The 27,485-nt window shown below is 39.2% G+C and overlaps 1 protein-coding gene across 2 annotated transcripts in view; it reads right to left on the bottom strand.

The window, feature by feature from the left end:
- Positions 1-5,133: 5,133 nt before the first annotated feature.
- The window catches only part of LOC102798074 (glypican-6-like), a 143,942-nt gene continuing 121,590 nt past the window's right edge, over positions 5,134-27,485 (bottom strand). For both annotated transcript variants that reach the window (XM_006780324.2, XM_006780325.2), the window contains 3 exons: positions 15,276-15,406; positions 13,070-13,245; positions 5,134-10,678 (listed from right to left, as the gene is read on the bottom strand). In XM_006780324.2, coding sequence (XP_006780387.1) covers positions 10,461-10,678; positions 13,070-13,245; positions 15,276-15,406 — 525 coding nt within the window. In that variant the 3' untranslated portion in view covers positions 5,134-10,460. The remainder of the gene's footprint in view (positions 10,679-13,069; positions 13,246-15,275; positions 15,407-27,485) is intronic.

Genomic DNA, 27,485 nt, shown 5'->3' with positions numbered 1-27,485 from the left:
TTGCTCAAAGGGGAGTTGCTATTTATTGTAAGACCTTGAGTTAGTCGGTGTTAATGTAGAAAGGTTAGGTCCACAATTTGACTAAGGAGTGTGAATTTTGACATGAATTACAATAATTCTGTGTGATATGCAATCATAGAATACTGGATTCACATTTAATTTTACTACAAGATCAAATACTTATCTAAATTTTCACCAAGCAAAAAAAAAATGTTAACACAAATTGGGAAAATTGGAAAATTGGCTTCAGACCCTGTGCTTCTTAGACATGAAGTATGCAGCTGGGCACTTTTTCTGTGTTGGTTGCTAACGTTGAGGTTTGGAAGCACAGCCCGTTTTAAAAAATGGTCATCATGTAGCCACTGTGACATAAGTCACTCGTTAGCGATGTCCCTTTGTGAAGCCTAACTCAGAATTGTAGCTGTTTTTTCCCACCTTGCTGTTTGGGAATCAGATGTAATGAAGATGGTAGTGACCTCCAGTTATTCTTTTTATTTTGGCACTAAATTGTTTCTTGTGACTTGTATTTAGTTTTACTTCCTTTTGTCATGACCTTGGTTTGCTTATGTCTGCCTGCTGTTTCCTATCTCCCTGATTGTCTTGTGTCTATTTATGTCCTAATTCTCTCTTTCTCATTTCATGCTTTGAATGTTTTTTTTTAATTGATATATATGCATAGAAGTTCAGTGCAAAGTTCACAAGGTTTTGCCCCTTGTGAACTTTGACTGCCTACCTTAAAAATGTCAGCTTTATGTTTACCTAATTTGGCTGTGAGTCCTGTTTTTTGCTGAACCTTCAGACATGAAGCATAGAGCAAGTGACTTCATTTATTTCAGTGCCGTTTCATCATCATACTGTATTTCGTTTGCACCACAATGAAACAGAATTAATCCTTTTACAGTCACAAGGTTTTTTTTTCTAAAAACAATTCAAAATTATCAAGTGGATCATGCAGGAAAAACTCAGCTCTGCCTTTGAAATCCATAAACTTTTTGTATTTCATCTGTAGTTTGGCCCTTTCACACTGCTTTATCCATAATTGAAGCACATAAATAATTGTACAGACAGAAAGCGTGATTGTAATGAATAATTCTGGTTCAGATGTGAAGCTGTTTCGTGTTGTCCCCATTGATACTGTCATGTGAAAATGAATAAATGGATGTTTGGGGGAGCTACTCCGATGTGTTGAATGCAGCAAGGCAGCAGGGTTTTTTCGTTTCTGCCTTTTTTTCTCTGTCAGAAACTCTCTGTCAGTTCTGCTGCCTCCACTAACAAAATGTGACACTGAGGCAGGTTTGACAACTGATAGATTACAAGTAGCAGTTAGTGCATTGATCTCACCTGTGGTCGACGGCGCTTGACGCTACCGGTTTCTTTCCTGTTTCTCCTTTTCTTTCACTTAATCTTTCACCCTCAGAAACAGGAGTGCAGTACAATTTACACCATATGGCTCATTATTGGAACAAAGCTGCATTTTTTATGGACCAAAAACTACATTATTGTTACCAAGCAGCAAAGGGGACATATTTGCTGCAAACGATATATGACCATCTAACATTTGTACATGTGTATTGTCATCTCATTATGCCTTTCTCCTCCTCCATCACAGCTCCCTCATTTCCACCTCATCCACTTCCTCCTCACCTCAAGCCTCATCTCCAGAAGTGGTCAGAATTCCAATACACAAAAATGTGCATAAACATCATATTTATTCCTGATATTGACGGAATTACTTATTATCAGCAGATTAGACAGGCAACTCTTCCTGTCCCCTTACAGTTGACAGCAAACAGCTAAACAACAACAGCTGGTTATAAGCTAACATAATGGCAGCTAATGTTAGGCTTGAGTGTCCTACAAACCATACTTGCCCTCTGATAAACAGTTTGATTAGATTCTCAAATTTCCTGAGAGGTTATTGACTAAGTGTCTGAGTCCAACAATGTTAGATAAACTTCAGAGACGGTTTCATTAATGTTGGTTAACGACAGCGGCTAACGACAGCGGCTAACGACAGTGGCTAACGACAGCGGCTAACGACAGCTAAAACCATTACAAAAAAGTTCAGAATATCACCAACAACTGCTATTAGGATGAAGTGAGCTTCACTAACTCATCGACTCTTTACACAAAGTTTTATAGCATCCTCCAGAGTAAATAGACACGACACACATTGACAGCTGAGGTACACAGCAGACTGACAGCCTACGCTGATTACAGATGAACAGCAGCCAGAGCTTTCACTGCATTGGCCACCATAGCTAGGAGTATGCACTTAAACTGGAAGGAGTAAGAAAACAGAATTCAATTGACTGCAACTGATCAATCTACTGAGATCTAGCAGGAATATATAAAACACTGTACCTTTAAAGTTTTCCCATTTCCTTATTTATATGAGTTAAATGGAAATTTATTTTGTGTATTTAATTATTATTATGTTTTAATAGATTCTGAGTAGCTTCGTACTGTCTTGTATCAGCAGCATTGTGGTGCAGAGTTTTGCACTTGTTCTCTATCTTTTCTCCAGGTGTTTCACTTTCCTCTTACAGTTCAATTGCTTGAACGTTAAATGGTGATTTCAGGTACCCAGCATACTCGGTTTTCCACCATTTCTAAAAGGTCGATTGTTGTACAAAACCATAAGGTTAAGACTGGTCTTCAGTATTGAACCTCTGGTGACAATACAGAAAGGATACAAAGAAGCACCTGCTCTCAAGAGTTCAGCAGCACTAACTTGTACCGCCCCTTGCTGTCAAAGCCTAAAAGGCACAATAATAAAGTACTTTATTTTCTGAGTGATGATGCTGGTAGATTGAGCATTTGCTTAAATCGCTACCAAATGTGATCAATACTTTTTAATATTTGTACTTTTTTCTCCAGTTTTGAATATTCAACTCCCAGTGCCAGAGTAAGTCTCAAAGCATATCACAAGTAATTTGTTTTGTCACATTCCTAGTGTGCAAAAGAATATCACCCCGTCTGAAACTGGTGAGAATAAAGGACATGAGCCTTTTGGGTGACAAAAGTAAGTTAGTGTTAATATGGTACAAATCAAGTGAAAGAAAAGGCGGACCAGACTGTTTTTAAATTGAGCTTCATTTGAATTCATTAGTTTTCATGCAGTAATAATTTTGAAAGGGAATTCATTTTATAAGCATGGGTCTGTAATTTAACCAGGAACTATAATTGCTCCACCTCTGAACATACTTTCCCCAAAGCATTTACATCCAAAACAAGATCTCCATACTTTAGCGGAAATAAGTTTCTTGTGTTGCAGTCCTGCTTTAATAACCTGATATGCAAATCCTAACACAATCTGCCCTCTGAAAGGTAACCCTAACACGATTATAGCCACGTTAGTTCAACAACAGAAGAAACTGTCGTGCTTGGTTTGAAGGTTTTCCAGTCGGTAGAGATTTAACTGTAACATGCTGTTTTTTGTCATATGTCAGGATAATTATTTCAAATGTTAGCACTGCATTATCATACTGTGTTTAAGACCCCGAGACAAGCTCGAGTTAGTGTGTGTAGATGTTAATTGCTTGGTAATAATGAAATGCCAGTCATGCAAAGCATTCTCATTAGGTTCCCTTTTGGGCTGCTTTACATGACCAGGAGAAGCATGCAACTCTAGAGAAGACAATTTGACATGTCACAGTGAGGAAATTACAAGTGCAGATAAAATGCATCACAGCTGATTTCTATTCAGCTGATGCAAGTTTTTTTTAAGGGATTTTTCCAGTTGAAGCACTGTCATGTTTGAAAGGCAAATAATCTTAATAACGGGTGCTTTTCAAACTTTAACAAGTCAGAATGTCAGCTGTGAAAACTGACCATATTTTTAATGAGTGCATTCTTCCTTTGTGTTCTACTGCAGGTTTATCTTATTAACCGTTGAAGATGCTCATTAGATTTTCTAAATACTGCTTAGTATTGAAGCAGTTCTGTATTAGACACAGATACTAGTTGACAGGCAAATGCATAACTATTGTAACACAGTTTAACTGACACTAGGTAATCTATTTTTCACTCATATTTTCCAATTAACAGTGCTGCCTATACCATTCAAGAGTAGCTGACAATAGGTAATCCTATTGTGAAAAAAAGTCTTGTGCATATACAATATATACAGTATATGGACAAAAGTATTGGGCCACATCTCCTAATCTTTGATTTTTTTATTTTTAGTCCCATTGGCAGTGATGTACAAAATCATGTGTCAATCCCTTTACAAACATATTAATTTAAAAACACTGCTAATTTGAGCGTGATAGGATACCACCATCACAACAGGTTTCTCCCCTTCTTGGTATTCCTACTGCAGGTGGTATTATTATAAAATGGAAGCGTTTAACCTCCTGTGTTCATTAACATCAGCACAAAAGCCGTGCACCAGGAGCTACGTTGCATGAGCAGCTCCTGTATCTGTAATAAGTAACTGGCTCAGTACTTATAGTGTATTCATAGCCATATGTCCATGTCCATATAGTGTATTTGTTACAGTTGTCTGGTCAGAAGCCATGAAACTATCACTTCCACCAAAGATATCTGGAAGGTAATCATCTGTAATTCAAAGGTATTTGCATGAATAAAATGTTTTTGTATCTTTTAAATGGTAATTTATGCTCTGAGAATTGCACCTGTTAATACAGTAGTAATATAAATGTGGAAGCTCTCTATAAATCAGCCTGGGGAAACAAAAAGTAGGGGGAGGTCCTTGTTATATGCAAGGCTGGCTGATTTTCTAGGGAAAAAAATAAACATATATTAGCTTAAACACATCTGAAGCCAATTTAGAAATGCTAAAACTCTGAAAGCAGCATAGAAATAAATGATCTGATTTTTCTTCCTAGTCTCTCAAACATTGGAGGCATGGATCCACAGTAAAGCAATAAAAAGAAATACACAGCAACATGGGAAAAGAAACCCAGAAAAGTTTTTTTTAAATAAATGTTTATTTTTAACATTGTATTATTTTCTGTATACAAGAATGTGTAACAAAAGCCAAATAAGCAATCCATTTTAGTCTTTTAAAAAATGGTAAGGCATGTCTGCTTGTATAACCATCAACTTCGACCCCTCCCCACCCCCCACCCCACTCCCCCACCAAAAAAAACTTTGAACAACGTGCACCGACATTTCCAAAACGCTTGATGTGCTCCTTATTTATCAGATTTTGCAAATCACAACAGTACCACACTCACAGCATATGTTTTAGCAAAAGTGCAGCAAATGATTAACATCAAAATGAAGATTCTTGCATAAAACACTCTTTAAAAACCTCAGATCACCTTTCCCCCCCCCCTTTTTTTAAATGCCAAAATGAATGAATGAGAGAAAAACAAAAACAAAACAAGTTTAGCGCTGAATCGTGTCAAACTGTGAATGCGTGTCTGACCGCGGTAACGTATCACGCCAGGAAAGAGGGGAGTACACAAGGCAGTGGAGAATGGCAGACATTCCTCTTGTAATGAGAGAACACTGTTGTTTAGACAGACACAAGCTCTTTGGAAAAAACTGCACCGAACTTCCAAAACATTCTTCTCTTAATTCACTTTCTTTACTTTGTCTGAAGAACACTGCTAAAGCCCAGCCTCATCTTAGTCATCCAAAAACTCTTGTTGCTGCAGTCACAGATCTTGTAGAGGCTCTAATGGGTGCATTCGACCTTTGTATAGCTGCAGATGCTTTGAGTTTTTACACTTTGGAGAAATAAAACTGAGCTGTTAAGCCCCACTGAGGAGCAGCAGTGCAGAAGCTTAAACAATGCCCGTATCTGAAGCCACACGGCTAACTTCCTGCCTTATTATCAAGCACACACTGCACTGATTGTTCCGCCTCACTACCGACCCTGACTCAGAAATATCTGCCTCCACGATGTTTTGGCTGCGTTTGACTCCAAGTAAAACCCACTAACTTGCACTTATAATTCAGTTTTATTCCTGTTGAGCAGCATATTCATTCAATTTGCCAATTATGAAATCACCAAAGCACAAAGCGCGTTAAAAAAAAAAAGACAAGGAAAAAACATTTTTGCCATTACGGTCGAAACGTTCTAGATATTCTCGCTTAAGTGTAAACGTCCAGAGCTAAAATTAATTATCAGTCCACACTTCAACAGCCTCCATGTAACAAACCATGACTTTTACATGAAACCTCCTTCACTTCAATTATCGCGTCCTTAGGGCGGTACTCCTGGGTGAGTAAAGATGAGGAAAACCAGCACTGCACAGGACTGACAGCTAGTTACTTCAACGGCATTTAATTCAACATTCACCATGTTATAAATAGTTACAGCGTGACGTCCTCTCAACTCCCCGTCTGACCCACTGAAACAGCAGCAGCTGATGCTTCTGCTGGTCGTCTGTCTGTGACCGCAGGATACGTGAGCAATTTTAAAAAGCTGTTAGTGCAACACAGTGACTCGTATAACTTCTGTATAAAAACGATTTAAACGCAGTCGAGTCATCTAACTGTGTTTATGTTTAAAGTTTCCAATGCACCCCTCGTCCCATCTCATACAGGCTTTGACCTTGACAGGCTCCAAAGACTTGCTCAGTCATCCATTTTAGTGTGCACTAAAAATTTCCATGTACCTTTTCAAACTCGGGGCTTTAAAATGTGCATCGCATCCTCTCTCCGGCACCAATGAGTTGCTCAGTTATTACGGCAGTGAAGCGAACGTAGACGGGTCTCCTGCATGCACAGTTTTGGTGGGTATTGGGGAAGTCTTCTCAGTCTCCCAGGGCTGCTTCCAGGCATTGTTGGTGACTAATTAACACTGGTAGAAATCACCCCAGTGTTGCCTCACTACTCCCTTTTTAATGGGTGCTTTGCAGTTTACTCATTAGAGCATTAACTATGATCTCAGACCCTCACTGGACCATAACTGCCAGCTGCAAAATGGTTATTTTGACAACTGTGCATTGGGGCACATTGCATGTTGGCATTTAGACATTTTTGAGTGCACAGCATAGAAGGAAAACACAAACGGATTTTATACATACACACACACACACACATATATATATATATGTATGTAGATAGATAAATAGAGTGAGTGAGTTCAGGCACACTGTTTCTTTATAGATTTGTCTTAGCAAAGAATGTAGTCGGTAGTTCCATTTTGTATCCAGATGTACAGCACATTTTAAAGAAATTTCTAAAAAAACCCAAAACCCAACCAAACAAAAAAAAACCAAGCACAACACATCTTTTTGTTTTCTATCCCCCTGCTGTCATGTGAATATTAGAAACTAAGCATTAGGGTAAACAGCAGATAGTGCTAAATGTTTAGTCACACATCAGGCTGCATAATGGGATGACATATAGTAATTAAAATAAAAGCGGTACTGTGAAAGGATGGAAAACGCCATTAGATATAAACCCAGTGAGGAAAATGTTTATACGCTTGTTTTATAGAGTAATAGAAAGAAGATTAAAGTCTCTTCATATGTCACACGCTTGTTTTGCATCATGATTTATCCTCCAAATCTGTTTACGATTTACTTGTCAGCTTTTGTTTTGCTCAATGCGCTAACGTTTCACCTCAGTCAGGGTGAACCCTTGTGATTTTCAACCAGTTCTGATGACAGGTGAAAGGAACTGCTCTTCCTTCATGTTTCTGCATTAATCTGCTTAGTGCACAATTAGTTATTGGGTGGTCTTTCGTTAATCACTTCAGTGTTGTCTTTAGTCGTGCTTTGGTTAAACACAGGTGTTGTGCTACACAAATAAGGTTTGCTGTTCAGTGATTTAATTGCTATGCTGTTGGGTTTTTTGTGTTTTTTTTAAGTAGGAGGCTGCTGTTCAGTCACCTTATCCTAAAACCATTTCGATAAGAAGTGAGGTGAAAGAGGTCAACTGTGGGAGCTTCCTGTGGTGCTCAGTTTCTCTTTCGTGAGTCATATGAGCACACCGAGGGTAGATTTCCCTCATGGTGTTTTCTGTGAAGAGATCCGTGACGCTTGCACAAACTTTGTGCTTTTCTATCCCCTCTTCATGCTGTGGAGACGAGGAAAACTCGTGCCCCGAATTTTCTTTATGAAGCTTTTGTACATGAAACACAAGATCTCTTTAGCTGCTCATAGCTGCTATTGATTTGTCTATTTGTGTATTTACTGGAAGGTCTCTGTTGAAGTAATGGGCTTGTGTATTGTGAAAACATTTCAGGTACTTATGAGCTGATGAGATTCAATCCTCCAGGCACACTCGTGATGGCTTCAACAATATTCACGCTACATATTGCAAGATATTGTATCCGAAAGCTACATTTCTCTGCGACTAGATGTTAAAGCCATTAGTTGCAGATGAATTGTCAAAAAAAAAAGTCCCATCTTTTTTTCTAAACCCTTTCCCTCGATCTTAATAGAAAATGTCATGAGGTAAAATGTGGAGGAGAATTAATGAGAACTTAGAACTTAGTGCTAATTGAATCTCACTTGGCAGATTGGTGTTATCAAGTTGTTGCTGAGTACTTTAAAACTATCGTTTCTCTAGTATAACAAAAAAGTCCTTCTTGAACACTTACGTAGGGCTTGAGCCTATCCGAGCTGACACAGGGCAAAAGGTGAGGTCATCTGGCATGATGTAATAGACAAAGTGTCAGTTCAATGAAAAAGCGTGCTTTTTAAAAAAAAAATTTTTTTGACCAATGTTGGAATTGAATTTTTTCTTTAAAGACTGCAGGCTAACAGTTATTAAACTGAAACAACAGCGTGCTCACATTAATAACGGCTGCGTGCGCTCAAACCCCGAGGAACTGAGAGACAGCATTAACTCATTTCCTTTCATAAAGTATGGTGCAGTGCATCTCATGCTAAAGGAGACAGAACAGGAAGTGCATTACTTTAGCATTCGGCGAATGTGACCAGTTCTTATTATGGCCGCCACTTATAGCCTTTCACTCAGCTATGAACCCTTCTGGTATACAGTTCGACATCAACCACTGTGTTGTGTTTGTGAAGTGCTTTGCTCCCTGAGCCTCTTGAGTCTGCTAAAGGTCAAAGCCTGCAGGACACAGAATGAAAGTTACAAATAGTTACCTTAGTTGTAGGAGTACATTTGGAGCCCTCTGGCCTTGGAACTCTTTTTTAAAAGTTGCTGACTTTGTTCGCGTCCTCTAAGAGAACACGACCAATTACACCACATGTAGCCTGTAGGGGGCATAGGTCTGCTCTCATTAACCAAAGAACATGCAAATTTCAGTATGATGCATTGCAAGACATGAGGGGTAACCAGCAGAGGATATCAGAGGTTACGACTGGTAACTTTACATGTATGCAAATAAACAAGTAACATAAAGCAAAATTCATCAGTGTGGCAGCCAAGAAAATTAAAGAAATTAAAATTTCATAAGGATATATCTATTATTACTCTCCTCCAAGTCCTCTGAGAATAACAGAACCAGCGTGAGTGCATGTTAACTACCCAGACAGACGAAAGTAAATTAGATACCTGAACGCTGTTAACAGGCAATTAGTGCTGCTGCAGAACCATTCTTAGTTTTTATTTAACAGATGATCAAATAATTTGTAGAAACAATGACACAGTTGTTAAAAAAAAGTATCCATTGCCAGTAAGATTACATTACAGTACCTTCCACTGTAACACATACTGTAACTGCTTATAAGTACAATACAATCAATTAAATGATCTGAAAATATAGATCGTTTTCTCTGTGGGGTGGATGTTTCCTGTAGCTGTAGAAACTTATGAAGCCAACAAAAATAATCTGTGCAAAGTAGTTCTCTTAGTGCAGTACGATAGCACTTTCTCAAGAGATAATCAAATGTGCAACAACAAAGTGGCTGTAAGACCTGCTGCTTCCTGAAGCCACGTCGATATGACCAAACGGGAAACCAGGCGAACTGCTAGCACTGTACAACCTGCACAATCACTCCAAAAAACTGTGTAGCCTGCATAAAAACGGAAAAAAACAATAATGTTTTGTCAGTTAACATCATATCCACGCATGCACACAGTAAAACTTTCTCCTTTTGATTTTGTTTTTCCTTTTGGGGGAGAAGACTAATAGGATAAAATAGGTGTCATCTCGTTTTCTCCATTCATCATACAAAGGAAAAGAAAAATAGATTCCCTTTTATCTGGAACAAAAAAATCACTGACAGAACCATCTTTAGAGGGTTTCGTTTCTAAAAGATGTTTTGGGCTTTTTTTTTACCCTCCAAAACTCACTTTAGAATAATGAGAAAACACATTTTCTTTATTTTCAGAGATATGAAAGCTGGTTCACTGATGGCACCAAGCATTCTTTGGGGGACAAGCGGGATGCAGCACTGCACTCACTTTCACTCCTACCACACCATACAGTAAGCCATTCTCAACAGGTTTCCAGGAGGCTCTACATGTTCAGTGAGGGAACAGCAGTACAACTTGCTGTTAGACATACTGTTACGTAACAGTAAAAAAAAGTCAGCGGTAATGCGGGCCACACTGTATTATCTCCACTGAGTCTGCATCGCCCAAAGCGGGAGTGTGAGGGCAACCGTCAGCAGCAGTACGGAGGGTCCGCAGGAAACTGACTTGCCCGCGGCTGCTGCGCGCTCATCGCTTCTGTCAGCTCCGATCACAGGAGCCTCTGTTCCAACAAAAATATACTCTGTTGTGCAGCCGTCGGAGCAACCGCTGCCGCTGCCGGAGCTGCTGCCCTCGTCACCTGCAGCAACACAAATTAAAAATTAGATGAAAATAACATTATCAGAAGCAGCTACCGAGTGAGGTTCATTGCAGAGGGGAAGAGAAAGCGCACAATCGAGCCCCGGTCACACGAGAATGTGGCAGAAAAAGAAGAAACAAAAAGCTCACCCACACACATCCTACTGATATATTCAACAGTGGGTGTTATAATTTGGTTAGTCGCTTCGGTTGTTTGAAATGTTTTGTTCAGTTCAAATATTCACAATTACTGACTATCTACTATGCTATTATTATTATTTTTCCTGGCAAAGCTGTAGCATCACTGTTTAAATAACCCTCAGTATTTAGATTAGTGAGCGACTGAAGGTTGTGACGCTTTCAGCTTTGGCACAGATTCTTGCAGTCTTCAGCTCAACAGCAGGTTTTAAGCAGCTGCTTCAACTATTCAGTTCAGTTTTGTATGAACGGAAAACTGTTTGGTTAATTGCTCAACAGCAAACTTTAAGCACTGGAGTTGTTACAGTGAACATAAAGATACAAAGTATCCTCTAAACTCTCGCTGATGAACAAGCTCTTTACCCTATAGCGCCTGAACCATGAAACAAATGCCAGAAAAATCTAAAGTTTTTATAAATAAATATCAATTTGCATACTAGTTTTAATTCGTATCAGTTGTGCTATATCTGACTTTTTTGTCCAATTTATTGCTCACAGTTTAATTATCTTAAATAAACTAAAACATACAAGGGTTTAAGGTTAGGGTTTAAAAAAATGACACTGACAGTATAAAAACAGTATCCAATCTAATACATTTGGCGTTATTGTACAGGGTAATTATGCAAATACATAAAGAAAATCTATGAAATCTGAATTTAAATACAGCAGTACAATCCATTCTTGTCAGTGAATGCCTGCTTTCTACCATTAAAATCAGGAGGAGAAATGAGTTTGTAAATTGTTCTAGCACCTCAAAGTATGATGGGAAAAGAAGGCTGAAATATGTTATGATTAAAATTTCACAGACTTTCTCAAATGTCCTACAAGCACTTCTTTACTCATTACCCTAATATTGCCTCCACATGCATTTACTTGTTGATTCGGGGGAAGGTGACCCACGGAGTCTGCACATGATCTTTGTCGTTGTGGTAATTCAGGAGGGTTTCTTCGATCTGAGGAGCTGGGGGTACATAAGCTGAACACCTTATTAATGACTACTTGTATGGCTAAAGCAGCTGTTGAACTAAGACTTTGCCGGCTTGTGTACCTAATGAGACACTGAGTTCAATTTTTTTGTACAACACACGCCGGCTTCTTTTTTTGGAACAGCTTGACAGCGTGAGGTTAAAAATTAAAGTGAACGGTACAACAAAGCTAATGAGCTGGGATACTTTTGTCTGTTTTGGACTCTCGGCTCCTTCAAAGGTACTGTCGAGACAGTTCCTATTGTTCAGTGGGGCAAATTTACATGTCAAAGTTAACCACAGACCTCAATTTTAAAAACATACAAAGATTTACTTAGCAGCCATGAAAAGATCTGCTTCTCAGGGCAATTCTGTTTGATTATCTGATCTCAAGTGCTGGTGTAAAAGTTTCCTTTACAACTGACAGTGCCAAGCTTTCCTCGCTCAGTTTAAAATGGTGGGAAATGTGATTGTGAGCGGCAAAGTGCGGGGGAAAGTCTCACCAACAAATCACGCGTAAACGTCCTTTTTTTTTTTTACGGTTTTCTTGCTTCCCTTGCCAACCTATGCAATAATTTCGGGCGCTTTAGCGTCGGATCTACGATGTTAAAGTAGACACCGCTCCCAAGAGAAAAACAAACATGACAGCAGCAAAGATGGAGCTGAAGTACAAATTATGGTGGCAGCAGTCATGCAGCCACATGTTTTGTTTGTAGCTCGCAGAATTTCTCCCATCTTGTCAGCTTAAGCGGATCCACAGAATCAGAAAGAATGGTTTCTGTCATAGCACCATTTGAGATGTACATCTTCCTAAACATAGGCTTGGCTGTCTGTCATTGTCTGTGTCACCACACCTAGAGCTATTTATTCTCCTAATAAATGTCAGTCTTGCTTCAGTGCAACACTAAACATCCTGCAGAGTTGTATACTGAGTTCCTACATGAATGACAACTGAGATCTTATTTCAGTAGTAACAGTGTACATATTTGTCACAGTGCCGCGTGTGGTGTAATGTAGTCCATATCAAAAGTAACATGCAGTGAGGGAAAGCTTTTCTTGATCTATTTTACTTATTGTTAGATTGCTTCCACCCGCAGAAGGGGAGGCTCTGGAGTGGGTTGTCAGTCTACATGTCAAAACATCCGCGGCGAAGATGCTGACCCACAGATTGAGCTGTGAGCGTGTGTGTAATTGATAGAGAGCAAAAATAAGCAAATAAGAAAGCTTACTGGAGTCCTGGAAGTAGATGTCATTTCCGTTGTATGCGTTCTTCAGCTTGTTGGTCATGACACGTAGCGCCATGATCTGTTGCCGAATCAGCGTGTCGGGCCTGGTGATATCCACTTCCACCTCTGGGTTGTTCACCTGGTTGGTTAGCCCCTCCTTCACCACTTCAGGAAAATATCTGGACACAGCGACACATCAAAAAACTTGAAAGTATCGTCGCGTATTTGGGGACACATGTTGATGACAGTCAAGTCAGAACTGATGGAAAAAAAAAATTAAATAAATAAACTAATGTAAAAAATCTATACTGACACATCATTTAGTAAATAATTTATTATCACTATGTTTATGAAAAATATTCATGAATTATGTTGTTCTATGTATGCTTGATAATTTGGCTGCAACAACAGAAAGCCATCATCACTGACACTAAATCTACTGTGAGGCGGCTCACAGAGCTTAACACTGTGTAACTTCGGACCACGCACACTGACAGACAAACCGAGAATAAAGCATTCCTATTTATATCACACAGAAGAATAAAGAAATCCCTCCGATAATATCCCTAATGTGATATTCATATATACATAAGTCTTGTAGTCTTATACAGTCGTGTGAAAAAGAACGTTTTCACCAAACTCTTTGAAGTCCTGTTAAAAACTAAGTACACTGTTACTGTTTCCATAGGGATTTAGAGGGCAACCAGAAACCAAATTTACTTACTGATCAACAGCAAGCGTGAGCACCTCTATAAGAGCAGAAGTTTGGCAGTTTGATGGTAGGTTAAAACAATGCCACAATATTCCCAGGAGTGGAAACCCCCAGGAAATTCACCCCAATGTCAGACCGAGCAATTCTCAGAGAAATAAACAGAAAATCCAAGAGCTACCTCTCTGACTCTACAGGCCTCAATTAGCATGTTAAAAGTTAAAGTTATTAACACTGCAGTTAGAAAAGACCGAACATGACTTCTCTTATTTGCCACAGGGCCCTGGACACCTTTCAGTCATGGGTCAACCATGAACATACAGAAAACAAGTGCTTAAAAGTACTACGACTGCAGGTAGTTGAATCTTGGTGTATTAGTATTTCAAAGAACTGTATAGTCCTCCTTCATAGTCCTGTGAAAACTTTCTTTTCCACATGGCTGCTTATCTCATATAATCATTTATTCGTGAAGGTAACAATCACTCAGTTCTTTTACGCATGTTTTATGACATAAAGGTGAAAATGGCCACTTTAATTAGTAGATCATAGCACGAGACACATAATGTGTAGAAAACATAACTATTTACCAAGGATTTTTCTTTTTCTCTTCCATATGGGTAATTTACATGTGGCATATCTCTTAAATGCAGCATGTGATTTGGGACAACAAGCTGAGTCCCAAAGTAGACCAAGTGAAATTAGACAGAATTACAAGAGCTGTTCTTTCTGATGGCAGATGCTTAAATCAGACAAAACACAGGAGTGCATTCAGGCTTAACGGTCTTTCATGTTGGGAGTGGTTGCACTTCACACAGAGAGCTGTTAACATGCCCGAAGCACACAAATGTCTGTTTTGTCTGTTATAACTTAGTGAATCGAGAATTATTTAACTGCTTTGCAGCGATGCAATCTGTGCTTCATCATCTTCTCCAATCATTTTGTATTTTATTTAATAACTTAAAGGTGAACGGAGCTGGACATAGTCCGTTTTCAAATAAGAAGAGAATCCAATGATTTTACACACTTCTAACGCAATTTGACTGTTACTGATGTTTTATTATCAATTTACTCACCAGATTTAGAGTGGGGCTTAAAAATGTTACTGGCACAAACAATTGTCTTTTATTGCACCATCTGCTGATTTTCTTTCTTGGAGAGGGCTAAAGGGATGAGCTGATATATTTTCTCTGGTTCACTGTTACAGACACGACACAGTGACCAATCAACTGTACGGTTTAGCTTCACACTGCAAACTGAACGCCGGTGACAAGAAGTGTTGGAGCGCCTCTCTCCTCTGGGTGTTACAGCCTTCAGGGATTATATACTGTACAAGTTCTCCATAAGTGTACTAACCCATTGTACTTACAGAGAGAGAGAGAGAGAGAGCGAGCGATAATCTCTGAACAGAGTGTGGTTATTTTAATCCCTGGCAGGCAATATGTGATAACAGGAGAGACGTGTGACTTTGCTGTGCTTATAAAGAGTACCAGAAGTCCTCACCTGCCCTTAGTGTGGCTGTTCCAGCACTGCTCCTCATCGGGCTCTGTGAGTTTGCCCTTGGCACAGATGTCATCTGGCAAGTTGGACCAGAACCTTTTGGACTCCTTGAGTTTCTCTTTGATGTCAATCACCTGCCATGGGCCAAAACAGTGAGCAGAATTATATTACATTTCTAATATTTGTTCCACACTGCTTCAGTAATATTAAGGTCTGCTCCCTCACTCCATGACAGACATTACACTGTGTTGTAAAGATGGCTGTAGACACTCGCTGTTGGAGCTCTCACCTGACCTCCTCCATACATATTGACAATGATTTAAAGCAAAATGTTCAAATTTGGATTCATCACTACACAAGACCCTTTGACACTGATTTTCAGTCAGTATTGTGCAATTCAGCACACCTCAGCCTCCCCTTTTCCCTTCCTTATAAAGGGCTTCTTGACAGCCAGCCTTCCACTGAGACCATTTCTGATGAGGCTTCAGAGAACAGTAGATGGATCAGCTGAAGGGTCAGATGCATCTCTCGGGTCCTGTATCTTTGTTGATTTTTTCCCCTATTTCTTAAGGGCATGACTTTCAGATACTGTTCACCTGCTGTATATAGTTTTCAGGCTTCTCCCTTCTTTCTTGTCCAATTTAAAAAAACACTGCACATTACGCTGACATGTGCCAAGTTTTCAGCAAATTGATCTTTGGGAATCACCAAAATATTACCTTATATCTGTCAAACTGTACTAATGTTGACATTTTTGTAAATTCAGAATATGAAAAATCTCTGTTGCTCAAGAGCTCCTTAAAAACTACAGCAAAGTTTGGCTCCTGTAAAGCAAAAATGAGAGAAATGAGCAAACTATAAAGGAAAGACTTTTGCACAGTAGTGTGAATCAAGTTAAGGCTTACTAGTGTGAATGACACCTTGAATTAGGTTAGGTTAGAATGAATATCACTTCTGTACTAACCACAAGTTTAAAAGGTCTCGACAGAGTTTTCAGATTAAAAAAAGTAATTTGAAGAAAACAAAGACCCAAATAAATTTTTATAATAAAACTGTGATAAAAATATGACTGACATTTTTCTAGAAATGGAAAAAACACACACACACACACACTTAGAAAACACTTCAATATTTCCTTCTCTGCACATGAGTGAGGCACGTCGTGACTTTAAACAGTCATGTTGCACAAGCCTATTTTTAATTTATTCCATTAGGAGACCAGTACTCCAACCAACCCGGAGTTCTTTTTCATTCCATTTAGTTTTGAATCCACTTCCATCCATATTGTGTTCATCTGTGATTCATACAAGGCAGATTTGAGATTTCAAATTTGATATCTGGCATGAGTGTTCACCCCCAACCGATTCCATCTGGGCTCAGCAAGAAGTTTGAGCGTGTGATCAGAGAAACAGGGGAAAAAACTCCACAAGGACTCATCATGGACAGAAATCTACTGTGTTGCTTTTGTCATTTTTATAGAATTGGTAACAATCATGAAGACGGAATCAAGTTATTTTAAATCCTAACAGATGGAGTAACATATTGCTTTATTATTTATACTCGTATAGAAGTCCATAAACGTCTTTGTGTTTAGCTTGTTGATGAAGCACACAGATCCTTGAGCACATAACAATTAGCTCTTGTAAAAAAGCAAGACGATGCACAGTTTGCAGTATGAAATTTAAACCTTTGTGAGCAGCGGAAAATTTGATTAATTGTCTGTTTTAAAATTAGATAAAAGCACTGATTCCACTCTTACTGCTATTTGTTACACTGTGAGATGAAGCATCTTGATCTGATTCCGTCTTTGTGGTCTTGGAGTTGTGTCAGTTTTCCAATATTGAGAGAAAACTTTGTCCTCAAGACCATTGCTGTATTTAAAGAAGAATATCAGAGTGGTTATAAAGTTCAGCAGAACAGTGAGATAATTACACTAAACATCAAAGTAAAGCTTCAAGAGAGTGTCTTTAAACAAAGAAAAATCATTTTTAGGAGCTCAGACCTCAACTCAGTATGGAGATACTGTGTGATGATCTCCAGAGAGCTGCTCACAGCAGGCGACCTGAGCATTAGTGCTGGGAAATATGGCTAAAAAATGGCAAATGTACAAGAGAAAGAAAACTTTAACAAAGTATAACATTAAAATGAAGACATGGGCAATTGTGCACGATTAGTTTAAACACATTGTCTATCTACTAGAGCCTACATTGAAAACCATAAACTGAGGCCTGTATTAGATATGTTTGTTCATTCATTCTCTGCGAGTGTGTGTGTGTCTGTGTGTCTGTGTGTGTTCGTGTTAATATATATTTTATATATAAAAAACATTGTTGATGGGTCACAACCTTCACTTTGAAATTCTATTGCTTTTCACAGTGTTGCCATTTTTTTTGAAAATTGTTTTGGACTTGAACCAATTTCAGCTGCTGAATACCTCGAGGCTCTTCAAAGCATAGACTGCAAAATATCTGTCTCATACAATTTACAGCCATATATTTCTAAAAAAACCATCATGTTATCGAATGCAATACCCAAAACGTCTCTTCTTAATCTTAGTTATATTCAAACGGAGTTGCCAAAGTATACAAACGCATATATTTCAACTTTAGAGGTAAACCCTGTGATATTAATAATGACTGCTCAGTCAGGAGTGACTGCCTTCACTGGAACCTTTACATCAGACAGCTGAAACAGTGGTTGATAGACGTATTACAGTCCAGGCACAGTAATATGGTAGAAACAAACCAATAAGGAGAATTACTTATTTTGTACTCCTCTATAATTCAGCTCCATGAATCAACTAGTGAACTGTGACTGACACATGCTAACAACCTTCTCTCTCTGGTAAAGCTTCATGAACAGATGGAGTCTGGTCATGTGACAAGTGAATCTACTAACACGAGCTCAGTAATGATACAACATACAGCATGCGATAAAGGTGAAAGCTCCAGAAAAAGCAAGTGAGTGGGCCTTCTTTACCTTTAGGCCAACTATAGAAATGATGACAAATTGCAAATGAATACTGGGTGGATGAAATCCTAAACACTGCCAGTGTACTGTATTAGACAGTCCTCCTGTCTGTATGTTTTGAGCCAGGCTTGGTGTGATTGTAAGCTGTAGTTCGCCGGGCTTTCTTACTTGGACATTGCCTTATTTTTTACTCATTTTCATACCTGGCTTTTTTCACAGGGTTTGATTTGTTAAGCCACTTAACAATGACCCATGAATCATTCAGGCATAAAGGTACCTAACTCTAGGGATGAAATGTATGTGTTGACGCATAACAGACAACTTAGCAAAGAACCAATTTTTTTGTATCTTTAGGCAGCAAAGTATATCATTTGTTCCCATTTCTTTAGTTTAAAAAAATCCAAAGAAAACACTGTTTGACAGGCATAAAATAGTATTTTTGTACCAACAAGCTGATGCCCAAAGAGTTCTTAGCTGAAAACTTGGCATATCTTGGTGTGGTCTGCAGTGTGTCCATAACAAATTGAGAAAACTGCACAAGTGGAGGACAAAAGAAGAAGTGGCAGGCCCAAAAAACAACCTACAGCAGATGAACAGCATCTGAGACCGATGTTCTTAAGAAAGAGAACAAAATCCTGCAACAACCTAATACAGGACTAGAGAAATGGCCTCTCAACCGATCTGTCTATTGTTCAGTGACGCCTCAGAGATGGTCTCAGAGGAAGTACACAGGAAGAAAAGGTTGAGATACACTAAATTATACAAGAACTTGGCATCAGTGGCAGCAGGTCTTATGGAGTGATGATCCAAATTTGAATTTTTGGGCTCAAATTGTCACCTGGAGGTGAGGAGAGAAGTACAACAGCAAGTTTATAAAGTCATCTGTTAAACACGGTGGAGGCTCTGTCATGGTTCGGGGGTGAACTTTAGTTAGTCGTGTTGGGGATCTTGTCACGAATGCAGAAAGGTAACATTAGATTTTAGATCCACCATCCAATATTAACTGGAAAGTGTTTGATTAGCAACAGTTTCACTTTTTAGCATAGCATACTGCCAAAATAAAAATATAAAAAATCCCAATGAAACACTATCAGTAATGGTTTGGCCTCCACAGAGAACTTTCCATTATTGAAATCATGGGATTAATGATGAGTGTGGTCATCTTGACAAAAAACAGGACAAAAGGCAGCCAACATCCGAAGAAAAGCTTTGAATGTCCTACAAGAAGCCTGGAGAACTATTCCTGAGGACTGTTTGAAGAAACAACAATGCCTAAATTAACTGCCTGAGAGTTCAGGCTGTGTTGAAGAATAAAGTCGTCATACAAAATATTGACTTTCAGGCTCGTAAAATTGTGCAAACTCTGTTTCTTTGCCTTTTGTCTGTGAAGGTTCTCAGTCATCCAGGTCATCGTAGTCTAAGGAGCTTGGAAAGAAAAGCATCTAGACTTCTTTAAGTTGCTTGAAGACGTTTCACCTCTCATCCGAGAAGCTTCTTCAGTTCTAAGGTCAAATGGTGGGGAGTCCCAGATTTAAACCTAGTGGGAGTATCCCCCCAAAGAGGGACAAAAGGATCCCCTGATGATCCTCTACCTAATCACATGAGCCAAGGTGTGAAAACGGGTGTGGGTCACAATCAGCCAGGGTTTAGGGTGAGCTCATTGTGAAACCTGGCCCCACCCTGTCATGCGATTTCCTGAGGTCAGATGGCCCAGGATGTGAGTGGGTGTTAAGGCGTCTGGGAAGGGATCTCAAAACTGGATTATAGATGGCAGACAGTTGGTGTCATAAACCACCACCTCTGTTCAAAGATGGTCGTTCACAGTGGACATAAATGGCTTCTTTCACTCCTCTTTCAAACCATCTGTCCTCTCTGTCCAAAATGTGAACATTTGCATCCTCGAAAGAGTGTCCTTTATCCTTAAGATGCAGATGGACAGCTGAATCTTGTCCTGTGGAGGTGGCTCTTCTATGTTGTGCCATGCGCTTGTGAAGTGGCTGTTTGGTCTCTCCAATGTAGAGGTCTGGGCATTCCTCGCTGCACTGTATAGCATACACCACATTGTTAAGTCTGTGTTTTGGAGTTTTGTCTTTTGGGTGAACCAGTTTTTGTCTGAGTGTGTTGCTGGGTCTGAAATGCACCGGGATGTCATGCTTGGAGAAAACTCTCCTGAGTTTTTCTGATACATGCTACATAGGGGATGACAATGTTGTTGCGTCTGTCTTTCTTATCCTCCCTCACTGGTGTCTGATCTTCTTTTCTGTGCCTCTTTGCTGACTTTATAAACGCCCAATTAGGATAACCGCATGTTTTGAGTGCTTCGTTTACATGTGTGTGTTCCTTCTTTTTTCCTTCAGGCTTAGAGGGAACATGTTCTGCCCAGTGGTGTAGGGTCCTGATTACTCCAAGTTTGTGTTCCAGAGGGTGATGGGAGTCAAAGAGGAGGTACTGGTCCGTGTGTGTGGGCTTTCGGTAAACTTCAATGTTGAGGTTTCCATTCTCTTCAATGTGCACAGCGCAGTCCAAGAAAGGCAAACAGTTATCCTTTGTGTCTTCCCTGGTGAACTTGATGTTTTTATCCACAGCGTTAACGTGCGCAGTGAAGGATTCCACTTCTTGTGTTTTGATTTTGACCCAGCTGTCGTCTACATATCTGTACCAGTGGCTGGTTACTCTCCCTTTGAAAGAGCCAAGAGCCTTCCTTTCCACTTCCTCCATGTAAAGGTTGGCTTCAATCGGTGACACGGGGGAGCCCATGGCACAGCCATGTTTTTGTCTGTAGAAGCCCTCGTTGTATTTGAAATATGTTGTGGTAAGGCAGAGGTCTAACAGTGAGCAAATCTGATCAGGTGTGAAGTTGGTCCTGTCTACCAAGGAGCTGTCTTCTTGTAGTCGTTTTCTGACAGTCTCCACTGCCTCCGTAGTGGGTATGCAATGTATGTATGTATGTAAGGCGGTCAATGATTTTGTCCTTTTCAAGGTCTTGAACGCAAGCTATAACTTTCTTTTTGTAGCTGCTTGTAGCTTGTAGCTTTGCATTTTGCTTTTTCCCCATATATGTTTACACATGCATCAAGAAATCACTTCATCTATTTCTCATTTTCCAAGCACAATATAAAGAAATGAGTGGTGACTCAGTATTTCCTTTAAAAGACTTATCTTCATGACAATTTTGCAAAATTAGGCTGGAGTGGAGATCACATGACATGACTGAAGGGTCTAAAAACAGCTAGAAACAATGTTAGAGTTGTGAGTGTTTCTTCAAGCTGCTATTTTGCAACTTTGATACAGTCAAAAACACTTTTTAATGTATAAACTATTTATTTGTGAATCCAATTTAATTCTTACATGAAACCTTTTACATTTTTCAGCTAAATGAAAAATACTGCTAGCAGACTTTAGCTTGGTTATAGTCAGTTACATTGCTTCTCTGTGACCAGACTGTAATCTCATAAGAAAAAGAGGCAATGTAGCCTGCAGGCTTAATAAAAAAATTATATTGTATTTAGGGAATTAAATGCTCTGACGCTCTTGAGGCTAGGCAACACGAGGTAGCTGCTGTATATAGTACACTAGTTATGCCAGGCTCACATAATAGTGTGCTTATATTTGCACTTACGTCAGTGCAGACAGATGAATTTTGGGATCCACAGTTTAAGTTCTGTGAATAATAAAAATAATAGCAATAATCTAAGGTTGTGCAGCAGCTGTTTGTTTCATATGTATACAAAAAAACTGCCTTATATGTTTCAGCTGTCTATCACAGACACACTTTGTGAGTTAGAACTAGAAAATGTTGTTTTTGCAAGATGTGGCTTTTTGTGTGAGACTGGATGAGAAAGAGAGAGAGCTGAGAGACTAGAGCAGCTATCAGGTCATATCTACCGAGCCTGAGGTAATAACCCAGTGAGCAGCAACGTTTCTTTATCTTGGCTTTGGCTCCAGGCCACAGTAACATTCAGCAAAGCCACAGCTGCACAGACTAAATACCTCATACAGTGTAACTCTGATGTTCTTGAGGGGGGTCTAAAATATGATAACTTACTAGTTGTTATGACAGATATTTAACAGTGTAACACATCTGCATCTCACAGCTGCTGTTGCTTAAAACGAACCTTCACCGAGACGCTCTACCCACTGAATTAGCATTAGCATTGTCCGCTATAATCACACTGCAGAATTCTAATCAGTATTTTGCATTTTTACTAGTTCTAACAGTTGTCTATAAGTTCAAGTTTCCCACATACAGTTAACACTGCAGTCCCTCCATTTCTCAATGGGTTTTTTTGTCCTGTATTTTTATCCTGTTCTTAAAGAAAGATTTTACGCTATGTTTTGGTGCTGATATATGTTTATTTTCATAAACATATATGATCTGACAGTAAATACACTGAGACTGCTTGAACTTGAATCATGTATACTGCTTCATAGGGTGTGCATGCTGTGAAATGCAACATAAAGGTATGGTAAATTCATTTCCTGTACTACGTATAACTTTTCTACTCTTCTGGATCACTCAAAGACATTTTTCCATGCATATAAGCACTGCATAGTGTTTCTTGGTATGGAACCCAGCACTTTATCCATCATTTACTTGTTCTAGATTTTTTTGTTTGACTGAACACATCTGTCTGGTGAGGTTTCACTATTTTTGGGAGGTCTGAATGTGTCAGGGTAGAACATAATGTTGGACCATCTTCTATTTTACCTCTGTGGAGGTCTCAAGGACAGCCTCTGTGCTTGTTGTTTAGTATAGGAGATAGTGCTGAGCATCACTGTGTTCCCTTATCTAAAGGGGATGCAGGAAGGGGAATAAAGAAAAGCCTTTGTGGAAGGATAACCTTCAGTATTGGCATGACCCTACCTGCTGCAACGTGTGAGCTCATCTCTTCTTAATACGGAGAATTTTCATTAAGTATGTGCAGTTAGGATGCTAGGTCCACTTTTTTCTTAATAATTTGCCTCTGTACCACATGACAGTGGATTTTAAATAAAAGATAAAGATTCAGTTAAAATGAAATTTTTTTTAAACTATTTCGAAATTACAGACATTATACTTTCTATGCAATCTGCCACTTTGTGAGGTTTAAACGTAATTAGACAATTTTAATTAAAATACTTGTTTTTAATACTCAAAAATTAACTGGCAGCTTGCCATTGACTGAATGAAGTCTAGAAACCATGGACGTTGAATTATGACTTTGTTTTAAAAAACAGGGGCAAAAATGCAGTAAGCCATTTTCTGATGCCGAGTCATCAATGTGATATGTACTTATGTACTTATTTATGTCTGACTTCTAATTTCCCATCGTCCAAACATGGCTGGTCAGGGACAGCAAATGGGCTGGATGTTGCACGTGGATGAACAATGCCCAGGTCTACTTTTAAGGGAACTTACGCTGGTGAGTATTTTTTTTTTCTTCCCAGAAAACTGACATCAATCAGCAAAACACCAGACCTGCTTTATACTGTAGCATCTTTTTTTATGTTGCTCGGCTAGCTTCTGCGTGCCTTTTTCTTTTCTTCCAGAATAACACATAATCACCCAAAGTGTATTAAAGCATCCAGCGTCCTCGGCATCAGGATTCTGAGAATCATGAAAAACACTACTCTGAAATACATGAAAACTGTAAGTAACCAAAACACCAGATCTATTTGTCTGGTGACGTGTTTGTTTTCAGTGTGCTAGGTGCTTGTGCATGTTCAGTTCTTTTCATTTGGATAACCCAAAATGTATCTATCTGTCTGTCTGTCTCACAAACTCATGAGGGGACACATGTGTATTCATGTGCAAGTGTGAACACACACACACACACACACACTCGTAATGTCCTTGTTACACTGGGGATTTGAGAGAAGTGTATACAGTGAAGCCTCGGGTCTTAACAGGACATGAAAGGGCCTGTACCAACAGGATGCCACTGCAGGAGACTGCCCTCATATTTGATGTGGTAATCCTGTCATGGAGACACCAAAGCTGGTTAGGTTTAACACATGCTAGTGTGGCTCTGATTCACAATAGCCCACAGCGTCCTGGCACTAACAAAACAATATGGACCAGATCACAATGTGCTTGGTTATTTTTGCTCAAACTTTAAAATTTAACAACAGTAATGCGATATTGATACGGTCCATTCTGACAGCTAAGCATCTGCAAGCAGGAGCATTTCAGGTGAACTGGAGAAAGGAAGGAAGGATCATTCCAATGTACACATATAAGTAAATAAATCCATTTATGATTCATTGTGAAGTGAAAGCTTATGGAAGTTTAATTCAGAGTTTTCCATCTGTATAACTCGATGTACGGTGTACATAAACAATGTCTAAAGTTCAGTAACAGTTCAGTTCAGTACAGTCATTTCAACTGCACAAATACGGCAGTAAACAAACACTCGTTCATGAATAAATAACTGCAAACATACACACATAAGCACACAAACACACAGCGTACTAAGGGCAAATTGTGAAGACAAAAATCTAACCATGAGTCTTTATATGAGTGCCTATGGCAGTGAGTTTGACTCCAGCTAGAATAGCTGCTGCTTTCACCACACATCTATGCTGCAGCTGCAAGATTAGATGCTGCTGAACCTTCTGCATTTCTCTCCGTCTCACTGGGAGCCCAGAGGTTACTGCTGCGCTGCTTTAAAAAACCCTTTAAATAACTGATAATATCACTGGTAGGTTCAAAACTACATCACTGACAAGAGTGATGCAGTTTGCTTCTACATGCAGTGATTAGGCATAAACTGATAATAGCTGGGGTATAACACAATTAGCAATTCTGTAATATTTCATCAAGGTTATCATGTTTAAGGTCTATTTATTTATTTTTAAATTAACACCTATTTGAGAGGTGTTCATTTAGCTGCATGGAGACCGCACTTCCTGGTGCAACACTGGTTCTTGTCATGGTCCTGAGTCTGAGGACTCGGTGTTTTGTGTTTCTTTATATTCTTCTATATTCTTGTGTATTCTGCCTTGTCTTTTGTTTAGGTTTGCTATGTGTTAGTGTGTTTGTTTCATGCCTGCCTGTGTTCCCTCTGTCACTGTGTCTGCTCGTGAGTCTGCCTGCCAAGTTCAGTGTCCTGTCTGGTTCTCTGTGTCTGTTAGTTTCCTGTTTTATTCTGAAAGTTCATGTCTCATGTCAATGCGTTCAGTTTTACCTCTCTCCTGTCTCGTTAGCCTAATTTCTCCCAGCTGTGTCTCCCTCCTGTTGCCCATTTCCTATTACTCCCCTGTGTATTTAAGCCCTGTGTTTTCCTGTGCTCCCTGTTGCGTCGTACCCTCAACTTGCTGTGTGTTCATGATTTCCAGTCCTCCTGGACCTCAGTTTAGAGTTTTGTTTGCTTTTGTGAGTTTTATTTTATGTTGAAGTTTTGTTTCAGCAATAAAGCTGCATTTTCAGTTTAAACCTCGTTTCCTAAGAGTCCTGCATTTTGGGTCCACCACTCCTGCCTGCCTGCCACGCAGCCAACCATGACAGTTCTTATATTTGACATCTTAAGTTATTACATGTAACAAGTGAAATGTGAATTGGATGTAATTATTTCATAAAGTCACAACTTTTAACTTAAATGAGACCATGCTTAATTTTTAAGAAAATCAGAAGAAACTAACTCACATTTGTGATGTTGTGTTGTTAGCCACAGTTAACTCAACACACAACACATAGGGAAGCAAAATGCTGGAAAAGAAAGTGGTACTAAAAAGAAGCACCTGCAAAAACATTTTGCAACTAACTACAGTTAATAGGCAACAAGTCAGAAACATGATCGGGTTTAAAAAGAGGATCTTAGAGAGTTTCTCAGGAGTAAAGATGGGCAGGAGTTCATTAACCTGCATTTATCTAGAAATTGTAGAACAATAAAAAAAAAAACCTTAAAATTGTCAAAAATATTTCACCATCAACAGCACAGAAAAGCTTCAGAGCATTATGGGAGTCAGGAGAAATCTCTGTGCGCAAGAAACAAGGCCAGAATCAGTATTGGAAGCCTGAGATTTTAAAGCCTTCAGGCCACACTGCATTAAAAACAGGAATGAGCTTATTTAAACTGGGCATGGAAATTTATGCATGGGCTCATAAACTCTTCCAGAAATTGTTGCCTGCAATGCTGTACTGTGCCATCCACAAATGCAGGTTAAAGCTCTATCATGCAAAGAAGAAACAACACTTGAATGCGATCTGGAAACACTATTAACTCCATCATCTTCTCCGTGCTAAAGCTGAGGCAAAAACTGTTCTGTGGTCCGACAAACTGAAATTTCAAATTGTTTCTGGAAAACATGGATGCCAATGTCCTGCAGACCAAAGAGGAGAGGAACTATCTGACTTGTTATTTGAAAAGGCACCATCAATGCTGATACATCAAGGCTCTTTATAGTTCAAGGTAAAGCCCTGTAAATTTATTATTAGCCACCAAGCAAAGGCTCCAGTGCCTATATTCACCTTGAAAGTCTGACCTAATCCTGCACTGAGAGGACTGTTTGTCATCATTAATAATCAATGAATTATCCTCCTCACATAGGTCAAATTTGTAGTGCCTCCACAAACGTCTGCCTTAACTGGCAGCTTGTAGAGAGGGACCAATAACCTCAACACCAAACTACCAGGTGTGATGATGCAACATTAAGATGGATAAAATGCTTTAATTTTAAGGTAAACAGTTTAATTTTTAAAAAACTGGAAATGAGCTTAAAGGGTTAAATATAACTATACTTTAACATCAGGATCTCAGGGTGATTTTTTTCAAATCTACTACTAACAATAATGCCACATCAACATCACAAGGTTACACCAAATGTCAAACAGGACCTCTATTCCATTAAATCTTTTATACAAACAAAGCTTAATTCCAATCTGCCTTCCTCTGGTTTTGCTGAATCCTGGAAGTGGTGTCGAGTGCCTTATGAGCATTCGGCGCATGCAGCAAGCAGGGCAAACTCCAGCAATGCATGTTAATTCAGGTCCAGTAATTTTAATTAGGGCTTTCACAGGTCAGATCCACCAGCTTCAATTCCAAATTTCAGCCACAGAACTGTCTGTAGTAGTAGAGTAGAGTAGAGCAGTACAACCTTCTTAAACAGTTTTTGTTTGTTGTGTTGAGTTTGTTGTCTCAGCATATCACATGCATATAGCCCTGAAATATGATCAGCGCTATAAGTAAGTGCCAATATTTCTGCTAATATGTGCCTGCTTGTCACGATGAAGTGCTGTATACAGACGGGAAGCAGACTTATAGC

The sequence above is a fragment of the Neolamprologus brichardi genome, chromosome 1 (genome assembly GCF_056152115.1).
Source record: "Neolamprologus brichardi isolate AB-2024 chromosome 1, ASM5615211v1, whole genome shotgun sequence".
NCBI classification, from domain to species: Eukaryota; Metazoa; Chordata; class Actinopteri; order Cichliformes; family Cichlidae; genus Neolamprologus; species Neolamprologus brichardi.
This window is presented reverse-complemented; position numbering and strand designations above follow the sequence as displayed.